The following is a 21,861-nucleotide window of genomic DNA, read 5'->3' on the forward strand; positions in this document are numbered from 1 at the left end:
AAGGCTCTTTAGGAGAATGAGACCCATCATTGTTACTGGTATTTGGCATATTGGGTATGCCACGGGGAGTTTGCCAGACTCTGCCGTGTGGGTAGGCTACATTCAGTAACCTGCCAGTTTGTCCAAAGTAGGAATGAGATAATAAGATGTCATAATAAGAGGTCCAAGGGGCCCCAGCGGCGAGGACAGTCAGGCGCGGGGGCAGGAGACTGCACTGTTCTTCCAGTTTTTATAGTCTCTGAGTCTTGGCCGCTGATGGGATTACACGGCACCAGGGGGCCAGTAAAATAGATAATGGATAAAACAAATGGTAATAGTAATAGATAAAACAAATGGTGATAAATAAATAGATAAATAAATAATAAATGATAAATAAATAGATAAAACAAATGGTGTAATAGATAAAACAAATGGTGACAGTTCTAGAATCATATGTAAATGTAGATATTACAATATATGAAACATGTATATAAAATACATAACCATATAAAGTGTATATATATGTAACATTTTTGTTTATCTATGGTGAAGATTTACTCAGTCTCAAAAATAGGACTTATGTTGTGAGAGCACTGTAGCACTGTCCTCCTGTTGTTCATCGATTTGCTCCAGTGGGCCCAGTGACGTCTCCATTGTGAGACATGTTGTTACTGTGTTTGGCATATTGAATACATCATGGGTAGCTTGCCGTACTGTGATACTGATACTGATGATACTGCCCTCCCGTTGTTCATTGATTTGCTTGAGCGAGCCCAGTAACGTCTCCTTGGAGATTTTGTTGTTACTGTGTTTGGCATATGACTACATCATGGGTAGCTTGCCAGGCTCTGCCGTGCAGGCAAGATACTCTCGGTAGCTTGCCGGGCTCTCCGAGAGGGGCAGAGGAATCGAACTTGGGTCGGCCATGTTGGCTGCATGCAAGGCAAACGCCCTACCACTGTGCTATCACTCCAGTCCACCATACTGTGAGAGATTAAAAATAAAATAAGTTATATTCACATTTTCAACAAATATTGAATTAATTTATAGATTCAGTCATTCTTCTAGGTTATAATTCTATACATATAAAAGTAGGCATATATGAAAAAAACTCCCTGTTCTCATGAAGCTTACATTAGGTAGAGGAGGAAGTAGATAAAGAGCAAAATGCATTTTATGGTATGCGGGGAGATGATAGATTTGAGAGGGATGAGAAAAGAGGGGATAGGAATGTTGAGAGATTAGTTTTCAATTGGGATCAGCAGGAAAGTCATCTTTGAAAGATGGAATTTACGGCCTGAAGACAGAGAGCATAGGGACTTGCTTGCATATGGTTGAACCTGGTTCAATCCATGGCACCACATACAGTCTCCTGAGCATCACCAGGAGTCATTCCTGAGCACATCCTGTTCTTCATCTCCCCCCAACCCTCAAAAAAAATCCTACTTTCTAAAAAATCTTCAAAAGGAAAGAAGGAAAGGGACAAAGGTATAAGGTTTTCTGAGTAAAATGATCCAGACAAATGACAAAAATGAAAATGCTGTAGGATATATGTGCATATTATCATATTTAAGGAACAGAAGGGAGTTTGGTGTGGCTGGAGTTCCAAGGGACAGAGAGAGTGACGGTGGGATGTAATATCTGAAAGGGCCTGTTTTGTCATTGCAAATACTTTGACTTCTGCTCTGAGTGAGACCGTAGGGTTTTTTAAGGTTCTAAACAGAGCTGTGCCATGGTTTGTCACATTTTGTAGACAAACCTTCCAAAGATTCTAGTATTCTAATAATTAGATTGATTCTAGTATTCTAGTATTTAGCTTCTAGTGTTTAGCTTGACTTTTGTAAGAACAAGTTTCAGTGTGTATTGGGAAGGGGTTGGAGAGGATAACAATTTGGAACACATATTTCAGAATCCTGTTATTAGTCCAGCAGAGTCATTGAAGAGAAAGTTTAGGTAAAGAAGTCTGGTATTCAAGGGTGTGATCAGACATAAATGTGAGACCCTCAGTATATGGAACTTCATGGGACTTCCAAGGTTTCATGGGACTTCCAAGTTTTCGTGGGACTTATAAGGACTTGAAAGTGGATGGAACAGAGAAGAGAACACGGGTGAATGCTCTGGGGTACCCCTGCATGAGTAAGTTGAGTCAGAGAAGAAATTAGAAGGAAAAAGTATCATTTGTAGAATGAGAAAATCCAAGAAAATATATCAAAGAAGCAAAACAATGAAAGAAACTCTGTGGATAAAGAAGTTGAAGATTCATAATGGGTGGTTAAGTGGAAGGACATCACTGGGGTTAACATGATGGGATGGAGGGTCATAAATCTGAATGGTGTGGCATGACAAGAAGGGAATATTGAGGAGAGGGAGAAAATGGGGTGCATTACCTACAACAGGGAGATGGGTGGGAGTCGAGAGAACATTTTGATGGGAGAAAATAAGAGCATATACCCATGACAGTGAGAATGATCATGTGAAGTTGAGTCACAGGGAAGAGAGGAGAGAGTTGCTGCAGCGAATTTCTGAACAGGAAGGGGTGGAGTCATTCTATATAATTGGAGAGACTGACCTTGCCCAGATCCCAGATATTTTAACCCAATGAAGAGCAGAACAGTGGAGGAGGCATTGGCAGAGCAGCACTGAGCATATAAAATTGTGATCTCAATACTATTGGAAAGTATAATGCTGACGTCAATTAATGAACATTGGAAACAAACAATTACAAGTGAGCAGAGGGGATGAGGACAGCAGATGTGCTGATGTAGGTAGTTGGGTGTTGGGATTCATTCCATAGAAACAATCTTTGAACTGTTTCCATTTACTCATAAAAATAAGCAGCACCATCATTATCCTGGAGAAGAGAGGAAAAATGGACGGGAGCGGAAGTCCACTTAGCGGCAACTGTCATAAACCCAAACTATGGTCATGAGCACAACTTGGAATCTTTAGCTGCCCACCTGCCACCTAGGGAACATAACACCTATGTAGGAAAATGGGATGAATAAAAGGTGTTTCTCATCACCTAGATTAGTTGGCATGGCTTCTTGATTCTTCAAGAAAATTTAAATACAACTTGCCAGATTCTGAGAGGCCTCTGGACACTAGAAGGCACAAGAACTTTGAAAAAAGAATTTTGATTTCAATTTGGGGGTTCCGTAGTATTCTGATGAACATATATGATTTGCCTTTGCAATATGACTGGTAAATGTAAATTTGAATGAAAGTCAAACTCATTAAAATATATCAGAAGGCCAGGGAGATATATCAGAGGGCTAAGGTGCATGCCTTACATGCTCAAGACCCTGAGTTCAATCCCTTAAAGTTTATCAACCCCCTGAACACTGCTGGCCCTGGTGACCCCGCACACTGCTTGACCTAAGCAACATCATATTATCAGATATAAGCATTGAGCTGTTATTAGCTGAATATTGCTGGGAGTAGTCCCTGGCACCTCTGAGCATTGAATTATTTTTTTAAAATTTTTATTTATTTTTTATAAATAAGTCTTCCTCTTATTTATAAAAATAAGAAAATGATATCAAATTTCGGAAGCGTTCCAGAGAAAACAGCTTGGGCATGAGAGTTCACCAGGGGAAGCACACTCAGGGTCTCTGAGTGTTACATACTCTAAAGGATGTAACCTAGAATTGCACAGGGGAGAACATTCACAGAAGCATCTTGGAGAGGAGAGGAAGGAGAAACGAAGGACCAGACATGGAGTTGTAGCCCACGGGATGCTGACATGGAACCAGGCTTTGCAGGTGGATTCCTTGCATGGATAGGCCAAGTGTGGACCTGAAGTGGAGATCCAGTCTGTGGAGAAGAACAGTGTGGTCTGTTGGAATTTATGTCCCAAGTGAAATGTGGCTCTAGAGAGAAAAGACACGAGAGTGATAGGAGGCCAAACTATTTGAGTTGGGGTTTGGAACTCCAAGTTCAAGTGGAAGAGCAGGACAAGCCATGGGTTGGGTTTCTCCCACTGCATACCCTGCACTCAGGGCCAAACACTGCTGGGGCAGGCTCAACACAAAATTGTCAGGACTCTGCTCCTTTTGGAATGTGGAGGTTGGAACATATTATTTCCACTCCATTGCTTGACTACAGAAAAAACACCCTCAGCTGAGCCAGACATTTCAGAAATGTGCGTCATTGGAGGAGGCAGGGAGAAATAACACGCTGCTTCTCTCAGCACCATTCAAACGCGTCCTGTTTTGAGGGTGGGTCAGTGCTCTGTCCTAGAATGAAAATAGAGTGTGTATTTAATTCTGCAGATATTCATTCAATAAATTTGTGTGGCTTATTGAAGACATTGCCCTTGCTTAAAAGTCATCAAAGATAGATTTTCAATCATCTTGTGTCCTAGAGGATAATATCCTGATCTAACATAAAGTTTAGACAGTGAAATGATTATACAGTTGTGTATTTTAGAAAGCTATTCACTTTGAGGTGGAGATACTACCATGGTGTGAGATACCAGACTGATCTGAGAAGAGCCACACAGCATATCTTGTGGCTATGAATCTAGTTTTCCATTCATTCCAAGGTGGGTTGCCTTTAATGCTCTTGCTTGAAACTTCCACTTAAAGCAAGATCACATATAACAAAACCAAGTCCTCCAGTAGCATTGTTTCAACATTGGTCAGTTTTTTCATTAGCATCAATTAATAATGTAACACAAAGTCATAGATGGGAATGATGTTATTGGAGATCCCCACGATACGTCACATTTTTCTCTGGCTTTTCTGTGAAAGCAGAACTTTTAGGAGTGGTGTAGGTGTTTTAGAATAGTCTTGTCTGAAAACACAGATTTCCCCCTTCACGTATACATGCATTCATTTGTAAAAGAATGGAAGATGGTTTGTTGAAATTAAGATCCATCTCATCCTCTTCTCTTCCTCTTTCTCTTTGTGTAGTGCAAGGAGCATGACTTGGCCGTGATCAACCAGTTGCTGGATGATCCGAAGCTGACCGCCAGGAAGTACAGGGAGTGGAAGGTGATGAACACTCTGCTCATCCAGGATATCTATCAACAACGCGAGGCCACATCGACACCTGAAAGCACCACCGAGGAACACAAAGAGCCTCCCTCCTCAGCCCGTGTGGAAAATTCGATTTGAGAACGGGGCCCTTATTACTTACCCCAGCAACTCTTCCAGATTTTGCAAGAGAAGCCATTGTTTTTTCTTGTAGAGGAAGACTGAAGCCCAGTTCCTCCTCAAGTATTATTGTCCAGCTCTGACGAGACAGCTTAGGTGATCCCAGAGAAGTGGAGCTTAGGTTGAAGTGCTTTCGTGGAAACCAGTGGGATGGAGGCTGTTTGGAGAGACGCTGTGTTCTGACGGGGAGCTCGTGTCATGGGATGTGAGCACTGTCTCTTCTGTTCATTGTTCTCAAGAAATTCCTCATGATCTCTGAACAAAAGACTGCCTTCCCCAGGGATGATTATTCATAGAAATATTCCATTTTCCCAAAGAAGAATAGGTACACATATTCTGCCTGCTTGGGGTGTTGAATTCTCTAAGCTCTCTGTTGAGTGGAGAAATGTTTCCTCAACCAACACCTGGAGCAGGACTTGTGGAATTGTCCTCCTCCAGGGTCTGGAATTTTGGTGCCTTTCCCATGTTTTGAGAGCTACTTTCTAGCAAGTAGTGTTTGGGAGAGCTCATAAGGAACGTCTTTTGGATTCCACTCAAAGGATGGCTTGATAGTTTCATATTCAACCTGGTGGTGATGCAGAATCTGATTAGTTTTTCCTTGTGATGGGGCAGCTAAAAATAGCTTTTCGTTAAACCTGTAGACCTCCACCTCATCCAGATTTTGACTCCCCAGAGGAAACAATAAGTCCAATAAGGAAAGTTTGCTCTTTGTCCTCATGTGGTACAAACACACTTCATGAATTTATACCCAGTTTCTCTGGGAGCAACATGGAAATGGACATGATGTTTATGGCATTTGAATTGCGTTAATAATGTGAGTCAAAAGAAAAACAACAACAAAGGAGTTAAACTATGATTGTTTTATTTTTGTATGTCTATGTGCTCTTTTGTGTCTTATGAGAATAGCTATATATAATATGTTATTTAAGTATATTTATAGAAGATCAAATTACCAGTGTTTAAAAAGATGATATACTATCATATGTTTTGCTTAGTATAGAGCCTCAGAGTCTATGACTTTTTTTGCTTGAGAAAAATAGGAATACTATTGATTCACTGGAATTACTATATTGCACTCTAATGTATAAGGAATGCTCAGGAAATTTTGTGGGATAAATGTCAGGCATGCGTTAATAATCTTTCATCTTTTCTGATCTCCCTCTGTCTACCCAGAGAGCTTGGATTTCTCTATTAGTTATAATTCACTCTGGAAACAGAAATGGACTTTCACTTTAGATTACCCCCTAGCAAAACTTTAAGCTTTATTTCATTTGCCCACAAGCCCCAAACCAAATGAAACACAAATCATATAGTTTTTTTTTGTCTAAAGATTAATAGAAATGTTGGGATCTGTTGTTAAAAAGAACTCAATATTGTATTCGAGAAACATTATGAGAGTCTTCATTTACTAATCATCATGAACATACCTCACTGTAAAAATAGCCACTTCCTACCCCAAACCCACATTTTTTGGGGGCCTTATGCATAGAAGACTGTCAACATAATTGTTTGCTAGAGTCAGTGTGTGGCTTGACATTCAAATGGAAATAACCCCTAAATTTTATCTGCACAGTGAATGGAAATAGTTGTTGAATATTTCCTTTGCTAAGAAGTCTTAATGCTTTGTAAATAAAAAACAACGTCAGCAGTGAGGAGGTAAACAACAGGAAGCTAGATGTAGTATCCTCTGTACTTAACTTATCTGTAAGATAAGAGTCCAGGTCAGTTGGACCAGCAACATTTCAGAGCTCCTGCCGGAAGTGGGGTGTGAGTCATACAGAGGAGATTGCCTGAGACTTGGCACCTGAGAGAGGTCACTTTCAGGATCCCAAACTGAGCCCCCAAACTGTTGGTTTGAGAAAGCAAGTGCTTGAACCTCTCAGCTAAATTATAATTGATCATTTCCCTAATTAATGGTGGTTAAGATGGGTCATTATTTAGGCTTCACAATGGCAATCAGTGTTGAGGGAAGAAGAGAATGGTGTCATGGCACAGACTCTCCTTCCCACCCATTTCCGCTGCTTTGCAACACCAGACACTGAACTTGGAAGTAGGTTGCCCTACACTGAAGTGTCCCAGGAGCTTCCGGGCAGGACTTCTGAATCGTTTGTCTGGCTTTGCATCACTATTCATTTAACTGACTTCTAGGGCACACTCCTGAGAACCCCTCCAACTCTAAGTCCCAGTGAAATTGCTTACTCAAATTCTCTCCCAAAGTCCAGATGTAGTTTTGCGTCCTTGGCTCAAGTGGTTACTTGGGTGAATCTCTCCAGTCAAAACCCAACTCAACTGCACAGTTTTGCTCTTTCAGATAGGACCCTTCAGGATTTCCCCCCTCTGTGATTGTTTCTGCTCTGTTCTATATTATGCAGCAGGGAGCTGCTTCTATGTGGCCATGAAGAGGAGGGTCAGAGGTCATAGTTGTGAGAAAGCCTTGGTGACAGCTTCTGTGAAACTCAGTGCAGGGGCAAGACTGATTTATAACAGCTCCCAGCCATTTTTCTGGTCCAAAGGCTATTAGGAAAACTGGTTCATTCCAGTTTAATCCAACGGGCATTGGGACATGTCTGAAGTAGATTTGGTGTTGGCTTATGGGGTCAAGAGGGGAACCCGTCACTCCAGTCTGAGGACGGTGACCTGGCAGAATAGTGGCTTCTTCAGAAGGAAGTGGGAAATCTTGGAGCATCTCGAGGTTTCGCTATTTAGTGGAAGCTGCTTAGGTGGGGTCTGCACTGGATCTCGCTCTGAGGTTGTAGGGAGGTCTCATCTCTCTGTCATCAGCCTCAGACCCAAACTGGTGCCCGATAAAACACCCTGAATGGTTTGTTGCAATCACCCCTCCCTCTGGGCCTATCTTGGGGAAGATCTGACAATCCCTACACTTACAGAGTGTCTGTGATGAGCCTCTGTGATCCATTGGCTTCCTTCTGCCCCTTCTCAGCAGGGCATCCAAGCCTAGAAAGCAGAAAATGACTAAGACTCCAGAAAGCCAAAGAAAGAGATGGGGCATGGCGTCCAGCTTAAAGCGTGAAACCAATGCCTTCCATTTCCCTAGTACTCTGATGCTGGCTGTGGGTGTGTTTTGGAGTCCCCTGGAGCCCACACGGTGATCTGTGTGGGATGAGTGTGGATTATCCGTACTTCTTTCCACCGGAGGAGGAGGAGGAAACGGGCTCTGAGAAGTGGGGTGTGGGAGGAACCCCAGGACAGAGAACAGCAGGTCTTGAATGTAAATGTCCCTCTTTGTGACTCAGCCCCTCCCACGGCTTGGACCCCTGCTAGGGACGCCCCACAGTTTGCCTTGGACTGGGTGTTGGCCCTTAGCTCACTGAGTAGGGGGTTGATCTTTGCAATCAAAGGTGCAAGTGTATGCTTAGTAAAAACAGAAATCAGACTGGGATGCCAGGTCCCACATGGGTTCCCCTGGTACTGAATGGGGCCCATGGCTTTGGGGGTGGGGGAGGGGCAGGGTTGAGTGGGAAAACTCCTTTTTTCCTATCCCCTTGGCCCCAAAGGTCGCCAGAGTTCCAGCTGGGCCCTTAACCTTCTCTCTTCTTCCTTCTTCCTCCTGTCACTGCTCTGTAGGTGTTGGGTGAAAGAGATACAGAGAAGTGGGATGAGCTGATTTTGTTTCCTCTGAAAGTGTGTCAGGAAACGTCTTTAGCAATTGATTGAGTTCAGTCCTAGAGGTTGGGCTTGAACCCAACCTTCCTCTATCCATTTCTCCTCAAGCGACTTCCTTAAGTAGTTTTTAAACCCATCACAAATAATATTATAGAGATAGAAGATTGAATTGAAAGAAAAAAAAAGAAAACAATGCTTTTATGACTTGGAAAAGAGGTGACCCTGGAAAGTCCGGTTGACTTTGTTTGTACAGAGGGACCTTCCCTGAGAGTCAGTCTCCTCAGGAAAGGGTGCCGCCCCCCACACCCCCTGCCTAACAGACAATCACATTCCACTGAGATTTTCCAATTAGATCCCTTCCAATTCTTGGTCTACTTTTCTCCAGGAGAAATTGAGTCCAGGAAATGTGAGATGCTCACTCCGCCGCCCTTCTGTGTAATTGTAAAGGAAACTTCCAGAAACTAGGATTTCAGGACTCCTGCACGGTGCACTGGGAAACCCACTGATGGTTTCGATGGACACGGGCCTAGCTGGTGACCCATGTCTCTGTGCTGTGAACTGTGAAGCAGTTTCCTCACATGCCTTCCTGGCTCCCAAGAGCCTCCCTCCCCTGCTGCTACTGGCTGTTCTCTCCCTGCAGTCCTCCCCGGAGCACCGCCCGGCTTAGCCCTTCCCTTGACCCCTCACCAACTACAGAGGCTGAAACCCCACATTGCTAACGTCTGTGCATGACCGAGATGTTACTTGCAGCACTGCATGGTGTTTGGGGACAAGATGTCCATGTAGAAATGATACCCTCAATTTCACTGTGCTTTCATCCTCTGTACAAAAAGCAAAAACAAAACAAACAAAAAAAAACAAGCATGGTCCGGTTCTCCTGCTTTATGTTCTTGAGGTTGTCTTGTAAGAAACAAAAACGAGAGAAAAAAATGTACATAGTAAAACGACATGAGAAAAAATATATATATATATAAACCGCTGGTTTTCATTTTCTGCCTTCTTCGGCCTTCTTCTAAGATCTTCGTCCAAGCAAACTTTCATCTTCCACAAAGCTTCTAGCGCTCTCTAGTGGCAGCTGGAAATAACTGAGTCTAGAGTTAATGTTCTCGTTGCAAAATGAAAGACCTCCTTGTGCTGGGAGCTCTATTTCCACCACAGCTAAGGGACTCGTGGTCTTCTTCATTGGCCCTCCGTTTCCTGATATATTAATACAAAGATATTATAGTTCTCATAAATTGCCGCTGCTCCACAAAATCCAACTTGTCCCTTATAAGTGTGTTTAGGGAATTTTTCAGACTGTGAAAGGTGCAACCCCTGGAGAACAATTTCCTTGAAAATAGAGAAGGAACAAAGACAACATTGAAAGGCTCATTACAATGCTTTTCTTTTGTATCCATCCCCTCCGAGAAAATAGGCCTGGTCTCATCCCTTGGGGCAGCAAAGAAATGATGCATTTCTGTTTCCTCCTCCATCATTCTCACTTAAGAGGGCTCCACCCCCTGACCTTTTGCGATTCCTGCTGACACCACAAGACATTGTAGGTTTCCCCACAGTGCTGGAGTCTGTGTGCTCCGCATCTGTGTGACTGACCTCTTGCTCCCACAACCTATTATCACAAAGTTAGCAGCTTGAGAATGTGCTTCCTCATCACTGTTCCTCGGGTCACCAGTCTGTCACAGGTTTCTCTAAACTATCATCAAAGTGTTTGCAGGATTCTGGTCCTTGTGGAGGCCCCAGGGGGAAAATACATTTCCTGGCTTTCTCCAGTCCACTCTCATTTTGGGGATCTCTGGAGACCCCAAGCTATGTCAGGGCCCAAGAATGCAGTGATGTTGGGGAACATGCATGGGGATTACAATAGCCATGCTGGGAAACGGGGGTCCGGCGTCATAGCTGGTGAAGTGTTGGGGGCCTGTTTGGGGCTGGAGGTCCAATGGAGTTTGGGCAAAACCTCCTCCCCCTGACTCTCAGCCTAACCTTCAGCTACAAAGTGTTCAGCCCACCTTGGTCTCTGTCCTTGATTTCCCCATGTCACCTGTACACAATGCCAGTGATCCTGACCTGGTCGCTGTTCTGGTGACCACGAACCTCCAGTTAAAAATATTCTCCCCAGCTCCGGGAAGCGCCCGCTTCTCCCAGAAAGCAGAATTCCTGTCTCAGCTGAAAGATGAAAAGATGAAATTCCTCTGTCATTCTTTATGGTTTGAATTTGATTTCACCCAGAACTGTTCATGATAGAAATAGTAATTCCATTTTGAGGAGAATTAAAAAAAAACCCTAAGTTTTGAAAATCAAACAAACAGGTGGAAATAGGGACTCTATCTAAGCCATCGGATGAGGTTTTAAAAACTCTTTCATTTAAGGACAAAGCTTTATTGTGCTTTGAAGTTTTGGGCCTCCAGAGCACTGTTTAGGCACCTCTGGATATCAGCAACAATCTGAACCATGGCCAGACAGTTCAACGCCCCACCTGACAATGTGCTGTTTCTTGGGTGGGGTGGTGCTGGGAGGAGCACCCTTGGTGGCACTTAGGGGACTTCCAGAATAATACTCAGCAACGATAAGTGGGCTATGCTGTGCCAAGGTGCAAAACAGGATCCCAGCACATGCCTTGAGTATGTCCCTGACCACTTAGCTATCTCGATGGCCCTAAGGAAAAAGCCCTGTGCGGGGATCTTGAGTGGTAGATCACATGCCTAGCTTGTATGAAGTCCTGAGTTTGATTCTTGGCACTGCATTACCCCTAAATATCTCTGGGCGCTGTCCCGACCCTCATCCCAGCACCAATCAATGCCCTGGGCCCAGCTCCTGTAGAAAGTAAAATAAGGGGTTGGAGTCATACATAGTTCAGGGGTTGAGGAGCATGTCTTGAATATGACTCACCCCTCTATCCTTCTGCTGGCCATGGGCTTTGTGTTAGGCATCAAGGTTGACAATGGGGCATTTGAAAAAAGAAATCATTGCTGGTTGTGTGAGTGTGTGTGTGTGTATGTGTGTGTGTGTGTGTGTGTGTGTGATTTATTTAATGTTTGGGTGAAGCTGACACCATCTAGGGGTATAAACAGAGCAGGGAAACCTGCTGACCTCACCCTAGCACATGCATACTTGTGGGGGTCACATCACAGGTCATATCTCCTAAGTTTCCCTGAATTATGCTTAGCTGGAAGTCAGGCCTGGTGAGAAGCTCAGCCTAAGTGGTGAGTAGCATATGCCCCCCACATGTCTGGGAGTGACCTCCAAGCACAGAGCCAGGAGAAGCCCCCAGAAACACTCCAAACAAAACATACTCCAAACAAAACATAAGCAAAATGAAAAAAAATTACTGCTTTGCAAGCCAAATGTCATAAAGCAAAGAACAACTCGGGTCTCTAAATCAGGAGTTTATGAGCTGTGCTGTGTCATGTCAGACTGACCAAGGCTTCACCCAGCTGGCCTTGCCCTCTGTGAGAGGGACAGGGCACTTGTGGGAATGGACGTTGCTGTCCCAAGGATGAGCACACAGTGTCCTTGTTCTCAGTTGCTGCAAATCACTTGATATTTATTTCTTCTCTTTGAAGACAGCAAGCAGACTTGTAGTTAAGATGCTCTTAGATTTTTCTAGACACAAATTTTAGGAATTTATCCTCTTAGAGCAACACTGGAGTCTCCTCGGAGGGCATTTCAACACTTCTGTCCAGAGTAAGAAGTCTGGGGGGACGCCCCATATTTGGGGGGCTGAAAGAATATTCGGTCAGTTATTATTCTTGTGTCAAAGGTGACTGGAGTGGACGCTCCAGATGAACCACCCTTATGCCACCACCCGGCCTGAGCTTGCAGCCCCCAAGTGTCAGGAGATTTTTCAGTGATAGAAAATGATCCACAGTTAGAGGGGGATAATTAGTCACATAGGTTAAGAGATTATTTTGGTCATTCCCAACCAGGGTGACCATGGTGGGTGTTTGACAGCTGGGGTTGAGAAATTGGTCTCATGTCTCAGGCGGAGCCTGTTCTGCTACAAGGCTGTATTCAGAGCTTTCCTAAGGGCCAGGGGAAAGAGTTGACATCTGTGATCCCAACTGGGATTGCCTTTATGCCATCCTACACCCGGCCCTTCCCATCCTCCTGTGAACCTTCTTTCATACATCTCAGAACTCTCTTTCAGGTCTTGCTTACAACTTGTGACCCTCAGTATTGGACATGGCCTCTGATAAGAGATTGTAAGATTCTAAGGATGAGGGAAGTAAGAGAGGTGAATCTCCTTGATTGGTGAACCACAATTTGTGCTCAGTGGGCAATGGAATGACCCTGGCATGTGGTACATGTGACATCCTTAGGAACTTATTCTATGTTGTATTGAGGACATGGGTAGACAGTGATGTCCGCATTGGTGCCAAGTCTCTGGGCGTTGAGAGGTCTGCATGGAACTTGTTGGTAAGTACTATTAAGGCATGGAGGAGAATAACAGGCTCAGACTTACTCATTTAAAGTAGGTATGGGAGTGCCTGAGAACAGATGACTGGTTAAAAAAATTTTGGTATATCTACACAATGGAGTACTACGTAGCTGTTAGAAAAGATGAAGTCATGAAATTTACATACAAGTGGTACTACATGGAAAGCAACATGCTAAGTGAAATGAGTCAGAAAGAGAGGGATAGACATAGAAAGATTGCATTCATCTGGGGAACATAAAGTAACAAAATAGGAGACTGACACCCAAGAATGGCCGGGATTAGTATCAGGAGGTTTGCTCCATGGCTTGGAGGCCAACCACACATGCTAGGGGAAAAGGGAGCTCAGATAGAGAAGGGAGCACCAAATAAAGGATGTTGGGAGGATCCTCCCAGGATGGGAGAAGCATACTGAAAGTAGACTATAGACCAAACATGATTGCCACTCAATGCCTCTTTTGCAAACCACAACACCCAAGAGGAGAGAGAGAACAGAGGGGAATGCCCTGCCACAGAGGCAAGGTGGGATTGGGGGATGGGAGGTGGGAGGGATACTGGGATCTATGGTGGTGGGAAATGGGCACTGGTGGAGGGATTGGTATTTGATCATTGTATAATTGAAACCCAAGCACAAAATTTTGTAAGTCTACAACTGTACCTCATGGTGTCTCACTAATAAAATTTTTTTTAAAAAAGTAAAGTAATTATGGGAGGAGATGTTTGGCAGCATTCAGAGAGACATTAATCTTTCATAGTCAGAGACACCAGGGTTGGACAGAAGGTACAAGCTTAAATTAAGAATTGCAGAACTTCAGTGAAGGCATGCATTCCACCCTCAGCTGATCAGCAAGGCCAAAATCATGATCCTTGTAGAGGAAGAAGAAGGTCTAGATATTGGCATGGGGATAGGTGAGTAAAAAACTGGAGAAACATGAATTTCAGCCTGCCAAATGGTCATCCCTTTGCTGGGAAGTATGACTCTCAAAACTCCACTCCTGAAAGGCAATCCTGGAAATTCACAATTTACAAATCAAACCTGATCTCTGTCAGACCCTCCCCTGCCTTTCAGGCAGTCAGCCTGACTGGTTAATCTCAGCATAACCCAATGAAGAAAGCCTGATCTGCTACAGGACAAGAGCACTGACATAACACATCACGATGACTATTGGCTAAGAAACTGACAGGAACTAAGACATGGTACCTTGGAGTCAAAAGGAGTGAAGGCAGACACCACAGTAGGTATATGATGAGTTTATTACATGGGCACAACAGAGTTTCATCTCTTCGGTGACATATGATTGGATACCCTGGCCCAGGTCACAGTGGATATTTCTAATATGGTGCTGAAAAAAATAGTAGAAAATATGTTTAATGAAGTGGATATCTCAGAATTACTTCTGATGAATGTGGAAAGAGGGGTTAAAAGGTGAAGAGAAGTTGGAAGAAGGCTCCAAAATTCTATGTTATATATAAGACCAGGAAACCTACCGCTGATTATGTGGCTCAGGGGGACCCACGGAGAGGGTGCTGTTTACTAAGAATTGCATTGGCCGAGAAGTACCAGCATCCTTGGAAGGCTGTGGTTGCCATGGTTGAGGTTGCGAGTAGAAGGTATTGTGAGGGCATAGACTTCTTTGGTTGCTATGGGATGGTAGAACTCTGAAGGATGGAGAACAGATAGCAGCACATGGTTTGAAACAAGTTAGTCAGAGCTACTATAATGAGCAGCAATTGTGAGACGGAAACCTGAGGTGAAGGGTCTTGGCCAGATCTTTGGAGATTGCTAACAGATTTCTAATAGTTCTTTCCTTACAAGAACAACATATGACATGTAAGACGGGGTATGTATATGTAATACATGTTTGAATATTTGTTCACATAGAATTGTTATCAAGAAATTTCAGGTTTGCAGCCACAGGAAGAAGTCACAATCCCTTGTAATATTTTGGTCCTATGTCTAGTGAAGAAGCCATTTCTCACAGGAAAATCTTGGAAACATTGTGCCAACATCAAATGCTTTAAAAGGGTTTGTGCTATCATAAGAGACTTGAAGTACAAGGGCAGTGGTTCCTACCCATACATATCCCATTTATCCCCACGACAAAATGTGGTGGATTCTTTCAAACATAACCCAATTTTAGAGGGGCGAGGGGCTGGAGTGATAGCACAGCGGGTAGGGCGTTTGCCTTGCACGCAGCCAACATGGCCGACCTGAGTTCGATTCCTCCGCCCCTCTCGGAGAGCCCGGCAAGCTACCGAGAGTATTCGATATGCCAGACACAGTAACAACAAAGTCTCCAATGGAGATGTTACTGGGCCCATTCGAGCAAATCGATGATCAACGGGAGGGCCTTTACCCTTTTACCTTTAGAGGGGCGAGGATAGTGTTGGATATAGTATTTTTCCCCTGGAGCTTATGTAACTTTAAGAATATTTATTTTGTCCTTTTTTTTTGAGGGGGGGTGGCACACGCAATAATGCTCTAGGTTATTCCTGGCTCTATGTTCAGGAATTACCCCTGACTGTACCACGTGACATCTTATTATCTCATTCTTACTTTGGACAACCTGGCGGGCTACCGAATGTAACCTGCTCACACAGCAGAGTCTGGCAAACTCCCCAATATGCCAAATACCAGTAACAATGATGGGTGTCATTCTCCTAACCCTGAAAGAGCCTTGAATGTGGCACTTTTTAAAATCTCAGGGCTAGGGTGAAAGAGATGTTACTGGTGCCTGCTCGAGGCAATTGACAAACAATAGGATGATCGTGATCGTGATCGTGATCATGCTCTGGGGACCATATGGGATGCCTGGGATTGAATCTTTGTCAACCATCTACAAGGCAAGTGCCTTCCTTGCTGTGCAATCTCTCTGACCCTTAAATTTTCTCCTTTGAGAGGTCTGTATACTTTCAATACCCATTTTTCGCACATGTTTGTGTCCTTTCAATGACCTGCATGGTGGGGGACCAGAAGCATTTTACATTTATATAAGATAATTGATGATACACATTTAGGGTTTTGTTCGAACTCTGTATCATGGTACACTACATTACTCTTCAGTTATATAGCTTAAAGGAAACTGAACTATGTGAACATTTCACAGAATATCCAATTGGTTCACCATATTGATGGTATCATGAAATAACAAGCACAATTCTGACGAGAAAAGCAGTACATGCATTATAGACTGTGATTAGTCACATTAGCTCCAGAGTGAGAAATCAACTGTATGAAGAACCAAGGTTCTGAAGAATAGGAAAAGTAGTTAAGAGTCTCATGGTCCTTATCACCATCAAGGAAATTGAAATGGTAATAAAAAGTCTCCCCAAGCACAAAAGTCCTGGCCCGGATGGATTCACTAGTGAATTCTTCCAAATCTTTAAAGAGGACTTACTCCCGATGCTCTTTAAGCTTTTCCACGAAATTGAAATATCAAAAACACTTCCGAACAGTTTCTACGAAGCAAATATCACACTGATACCAAAAGCAGACAGAGATACCACAAAGAAAGAGAATTACAGGCCGATATCCCTGATGAACACAGATGCAAAGATCCTCAACAAACTACTAGCAAATAGAATCCAACTACTCATCAAAAAGATCATACACCATGACCAAGTAGGATTCATCCCAGGGATGCAAGGATGGTTTAACATTCGAAAATCAATCAACATAATCCATCATATGAACAAAAGAAAAGATAAAAAGCATATGATTATATCAATAGATGCAGAGAAAGCATTTGACAAGATCCAGCACCCCTTTATGATGAAAACCCTAGCCAAAATGGGTATAGAGGGGACCTTCCTCAACATAATTAAAGCCATCTACCACAAGCCTACAGCAAGCATCATCCTCAATGGGGAAAAACTGAGAGCCTTCCCTCTAAGATCAGGGACGAGACAGGGATGCCCACTCTCTCCACTTCTGTTCAATATAGTACTGGAAGTACTTGCAATAGCGATTAGGCAAGAAAAAGATATTAAGGGCATTCAGGTAGGAAAGGAAGAAATCAAGCTCTCACTATTCGCAGATGATATGATACTCTACTTAGAGAACCCAATAACCTCCACTAAAAAACTCCTAGAAACAATAGACTCGTATAGTAAAGTTGCAGGTTATAAAATCAATACCCAAAAGTCCATGGCTTTCCTATACGCAAACAGTGAGAGAGAAGAAAGCAACATGAAAAAAACAATCCCATTCACAATTGTGCCCCAGAAAATCAAGTACCTAGGAATCAGCTTAACTAAGGAAGTAAAGGACCTGTACAAAGAAAACTACAAAACGCTACTTCAGGAAATAAAAGAGGACATGAGGAAATGGAAAGATATCCCCTGCTCATGGGTCGGGAGACTTAACATTGTCAAAATGGCAATACTACCGAAAGCATTGTATAAATTCAATGCAATCCCTATAAGGATACCCATGACATTCTTCAAAGAAATGGAGCAAACACTCCTGAAATTTATATGGAACAATAAGCCCCCACGAATAGCTAAAGCAATTCTTGGGAAAAAGAAAATGGGAGGAATCAACCTCCCTAACTTCAAACTGTACTACAAAGCAGTAATAGTTAAAACAGCATGGTACTGGAACAAAGGCAGAACTGCAGACCAATGGAACAGGGTTGAATACACTGACATCTCCCCTCAATCATATGATCATCTAATCTTTGATAAAGGTGCAAGTAATGTGAAGTGGAGTAAGGAAAGCCTCTTTAATAAATTGTGTTGGCATCATTGGACGGCTACATGCAAAAAAAATAGGCTCAGAACTCTGCCTAACACCATGTACAAAAGTAAGATCAAAATGGATTAAAGACCTCAACATCAGACCAGAAACCATAAGGTACATTGAAGATAAAGTTGGCAAAACCCTCCATGATATTGAAGCTAATGGTATCTTCAAAGATGCCACGCCACTGGCCAAGCAAGTGAAAACAGAGATAGATAAATGGGACTATCTTAAACTAAGAAGCTTCTGCACCTCCAAAGAAACAGTGACCAAAATACAAAGACAGTCTACAGAATGGGAAAGGATATTCGCCGAATACACATCTGATAAGGGGTTGATATCCAGGATATACAAAATACTGGTTAAACTCCACAAGAAGAAAACATCCAACCCCATCCAAAAATGGGGCAATGAAATGAACAGAAACTTTCTCAAAGAAGAAATCCGAATGGCAAAAAAGCACATGAGAAAATGCTCTACATCATTAATCATCAGAGAGATGCAGATCAAAACCACAATGAGATACCATCTCACACCTCAGAGACTGGCCCACATTCAAAAGAACAAAAGCAACCAATGCTGGCGTGGATGTGGCGAGAAAGGGACACTCCTTCACTGTTGGTGGGAATGTCCACTGGTTCAGCCCTTCTGGACAACAGTATGGACGATTCTCAAAAAATTAGAAATTGAGCTCCCATTTGACCCAGCAATACCACTCCTGGGAATATATCCCAGAGAGGCAAAAATGTATAGTTGAAGTGACATCTGCACTTGTTTGTTCATTGCAGCACTCTTTACAATAGCCAGAAACTGGAAGAAACCTGAATGCCCAAGAACAGATGACTGGTTAAAGAAACTTTGGTACATCTACACAATGGAGTACTATGTAGCTCTTAGAAAAGATGAAGTCATGAAATTTACATACAAGTGGTACAATATGGAAAGTATCATGCTAAGCGAAATGAGTCAGAAAGAGAGGGATAGACATAGAAAGATTGCATTCATCTGGGGGATATAAAGTAACAAAGTATGAGATTAATACCCAAGAATAGCTGAGATCAGCACCAGGAGGATTACTCCATAACTTAGAGGCCAGCCGGGTATCCTAGAGGAAAGGGCAGTTCAGATAGAGAACGGAGCACCAAATAAAGGATGTTTGGAGGATCCTCCCAGGAGGGGAGATGCATGTCGAAAGTAGACTATGGACTGAACATGTTTGCCACTCAATGCCTCTTTTGCAGACCACAACACCCAAACGGAGAGAGAGAACACAGGGGATTGCCCTGCCACAGAGGCAGGGGGGGATGGGGGGATGGGGGTGGGAGGGATATTATCCATGGTGGTGAAAAACGGGCACTGGTGGAGGGATGGGTATCTGATCATTGTATAATTGAAACCCAAGCACAAAAATTGTAAATCTACAACTGTAAAAAAAAATTCTCCAAAAAAAAAAAAAAGAGTCTCATGGTCTGGGGAAAATCCAGGACAACACTTTGAAAGTAAAAGACAAATCAGTGCACATTGCAGTCCTACCAGGAAGAAGAAGCTTTGTTTGAAAGGGGTTCAAGTTTCAAGGCAATATATTTTGTACTTGGGAAGGTTGTTCTGACTTAATTCATAGAGTGATAGGATAAGCTTCTAGTCATAAGGGGGCCCCAGAATATTAATGGGTTCTTCAGCAGGAGTAAGCTACAGTACAAGTAGATTTTTCCCTTACACCATATGATCTAGAAGGTCCCATGTAGAGATGTATACAAAATAGAAGCAGTGTGGAGTCTATAAAAGTTTCTAGTAGGAAAGCACATATCCCTAGGTGTTTTGGAACAAAGTCAGGCCATATGCAATACAAAAGAGTTGCCCTTAAAAATGGCTTCTGGCATGCTATTTAACACAGGTCGATATAAGTCATTGACTGTCTACTTATTAATTATTAGCTGATTTTGTAGCTAGAAGCAGCCACCAAGAGGTGAGTGCTGCTATTAGACATTAGTTTAGGGTATCTAACAGAGACGATTCACTGGTAAGTATGGGTATATTTAGCATCTTCTGAGGGCACAATGCAATTGCATAATAGATGATTGCGATACCTCCGTGGTCCATGTGGTCACCTCTCATTCAGTACATGCATTTGATCTCATGGTAAAATTGTTATTGCAAGTCAGAGGAGAAGAGTGCCTGAACTTAGTGCATTAGTGGGTTGACATGAGTGGGTGAGTTCAAGTCCAAAATTATCTACTATTCCCTAAAGACTCATTGATGTGTGACTCTGAAAACTTCTCCAGAGTCAGAGCTTCAGGCGATGTGTGTAGATCATCCAATTTGTGTGGAGAGCTCAGTGGCCCAAGTAATATGGGACAGTGAGTCACGGGCCATGGAGAATAAGGGGAAATGGAGGAGAGATTTTGAGAATGTGCCCTTGGGAGTAGCCACAATGTGGAACAATCTGATCCTTGTAATGAATACTAATATTTTCCAAAGAGCACCCAGATCAGAAGGAACACTAAGTAACCGGGCAGATAGAATGTGTCAGCTGCTCTGTGCTCTACCCGCTGCTGTTTTTGGCCACTCTGTCATGGGCTCATGAACCAAGACAGCCTGGTGGCAGAGAGGTCAGCCATGGAACCCAAAGATATACTCTTTCATGAAGGCTAACGGCCCTAGATGAGGCTGATTGTGTTGATCCCCAGTAATGAAGATAGGTTCTGAGTCTTAATAAGGTGTCATGCTTTTCTGAATTTTTTTTTTCTTTTTGGGTCACACCCAGCGATGCACAGGGGTTACTCCTGGTTCACGCACTCAGGAATTACTCCTGGCAGTGCTCGAGGGACCATATGGGATTTTGGGAATAAAACCCAGGTAGGCCGTGGGCAAGGCAAACACCCTACCCGCTGTGCTATTACTCCAGACCCACTTTAAATTTTTTTAATGAATCAATGTGAGATACAATTACAGAATTACATATTTTTCTGATTATGTTTCAGTCATACAATGATTGAGTACCCATTCCTCCACCAATTCCCATTCTCCACAACCAATGTTCCCAGTATCTCTCCTCTCAACCTCCCCCACCCTCTGTCTCTGTGGCAGGCAATCCCCTTTTACTCTCTCTTTCCTTTTGGGTGTTATGGTTTACCATATGAGTACTAAGTGGCTAATCATGCTCGGACTATAGTCTACTTTCAGCACACATCTCCCATCCTGAGAGAGTCCTCCAAGCATCACTTACTTGGCGGTCCCTTCTCTATCTCAGCTGCCTTTTCCCCCAGCATGTGAGGCTGACTTCCAAGCCATGGAGAAATCCTCCTGGCCCTTATCTGTATTATTCTTGGGTATTAATCTCCCATTATGTTACTTTATATTCCACAAATGAGTGCAATCATTCTATGCCTGTTCCTCTCTCTCTGATTAATTTCACTTAATATGACACTCTCCATGTTGATCCACTTACATGAAAATTTCATGACTTTATCTTTTCTAAAAAAGGCATCATGCTTTTGAGGAGACCAAACACCTACTCATTGTCAAGTGGGTCATTTTGGCATATTAATTTGAGGAAAACAAACACTTATGCTTGGGATCTCCTACAACATTGCTGTCATAGACTGCTTGCTTTCCTCAAATTAATATGCCAAAATAGAATCTCAGTGTGAAGACAGTTAAAGGTAGGATCTTTGTGAGGTACTTTAGTGATGAAGTTGGAACCTTTAAGAGTAGGATGAGTCCTTTTACAAGAAGATGCCTTGGACCTGGCTCACTCTACCACATGAAGATACAAGGAAAAGCCAGTCTTCTGTTTAACAGAAATCTCTCACCGGTAACCTACCAGCTAGCACCCAAATATCAGACCTCCAGCCTCTAGAATTGTGAGAAATAAACATGTTGTTAACTAGCCTGCTTTAAGGAACTTTGTTATAAGCAGGGGAATCAAGAAA

General features: G+C 43.0%; 1 protein-coding gene across 1 annotated transcript in view; it reads left to right on the forward strand.

The window, feature by feature from the left end:
• IPCEF1 (interaction protein for cytohesin exchange factors 1) overlaps nt 1-5,509 on the forward strand; it is a 110,798-nt gene extending 105,289 nt beyond the window's left edge. The window contains exon 10 of the mRNA XM_056126315.1: nt 4,893-5,509. Coding sequence (XP_055982290.1) covers nt 4,893-5,096 — 204 coding nt within the window. The 3' untranslated portion in view covers nt 5,097-5,509. The remainder of the gene's footprint in view (nt 1-4,892) is intronic.
• Nucleotides 5,510-21,861: the final 16,352 nt, after the last annotated feature.

The sequence above is a fragment of the Sorex fumeus genome, unplaced genomic scaffold, assembly GCF_029834395.1.
Source record: "Sorex fumeus unplaced genomic scaffold, SorFum_2.1 ptg000061l, whole genome shotgun sequence".
NCBI classification, from domain to species: Eukaryota; Metazoa; Chordata; class Mammalia; order Eulipotyphla; family Soricidae; genus Sorex; species Sorex fumeus.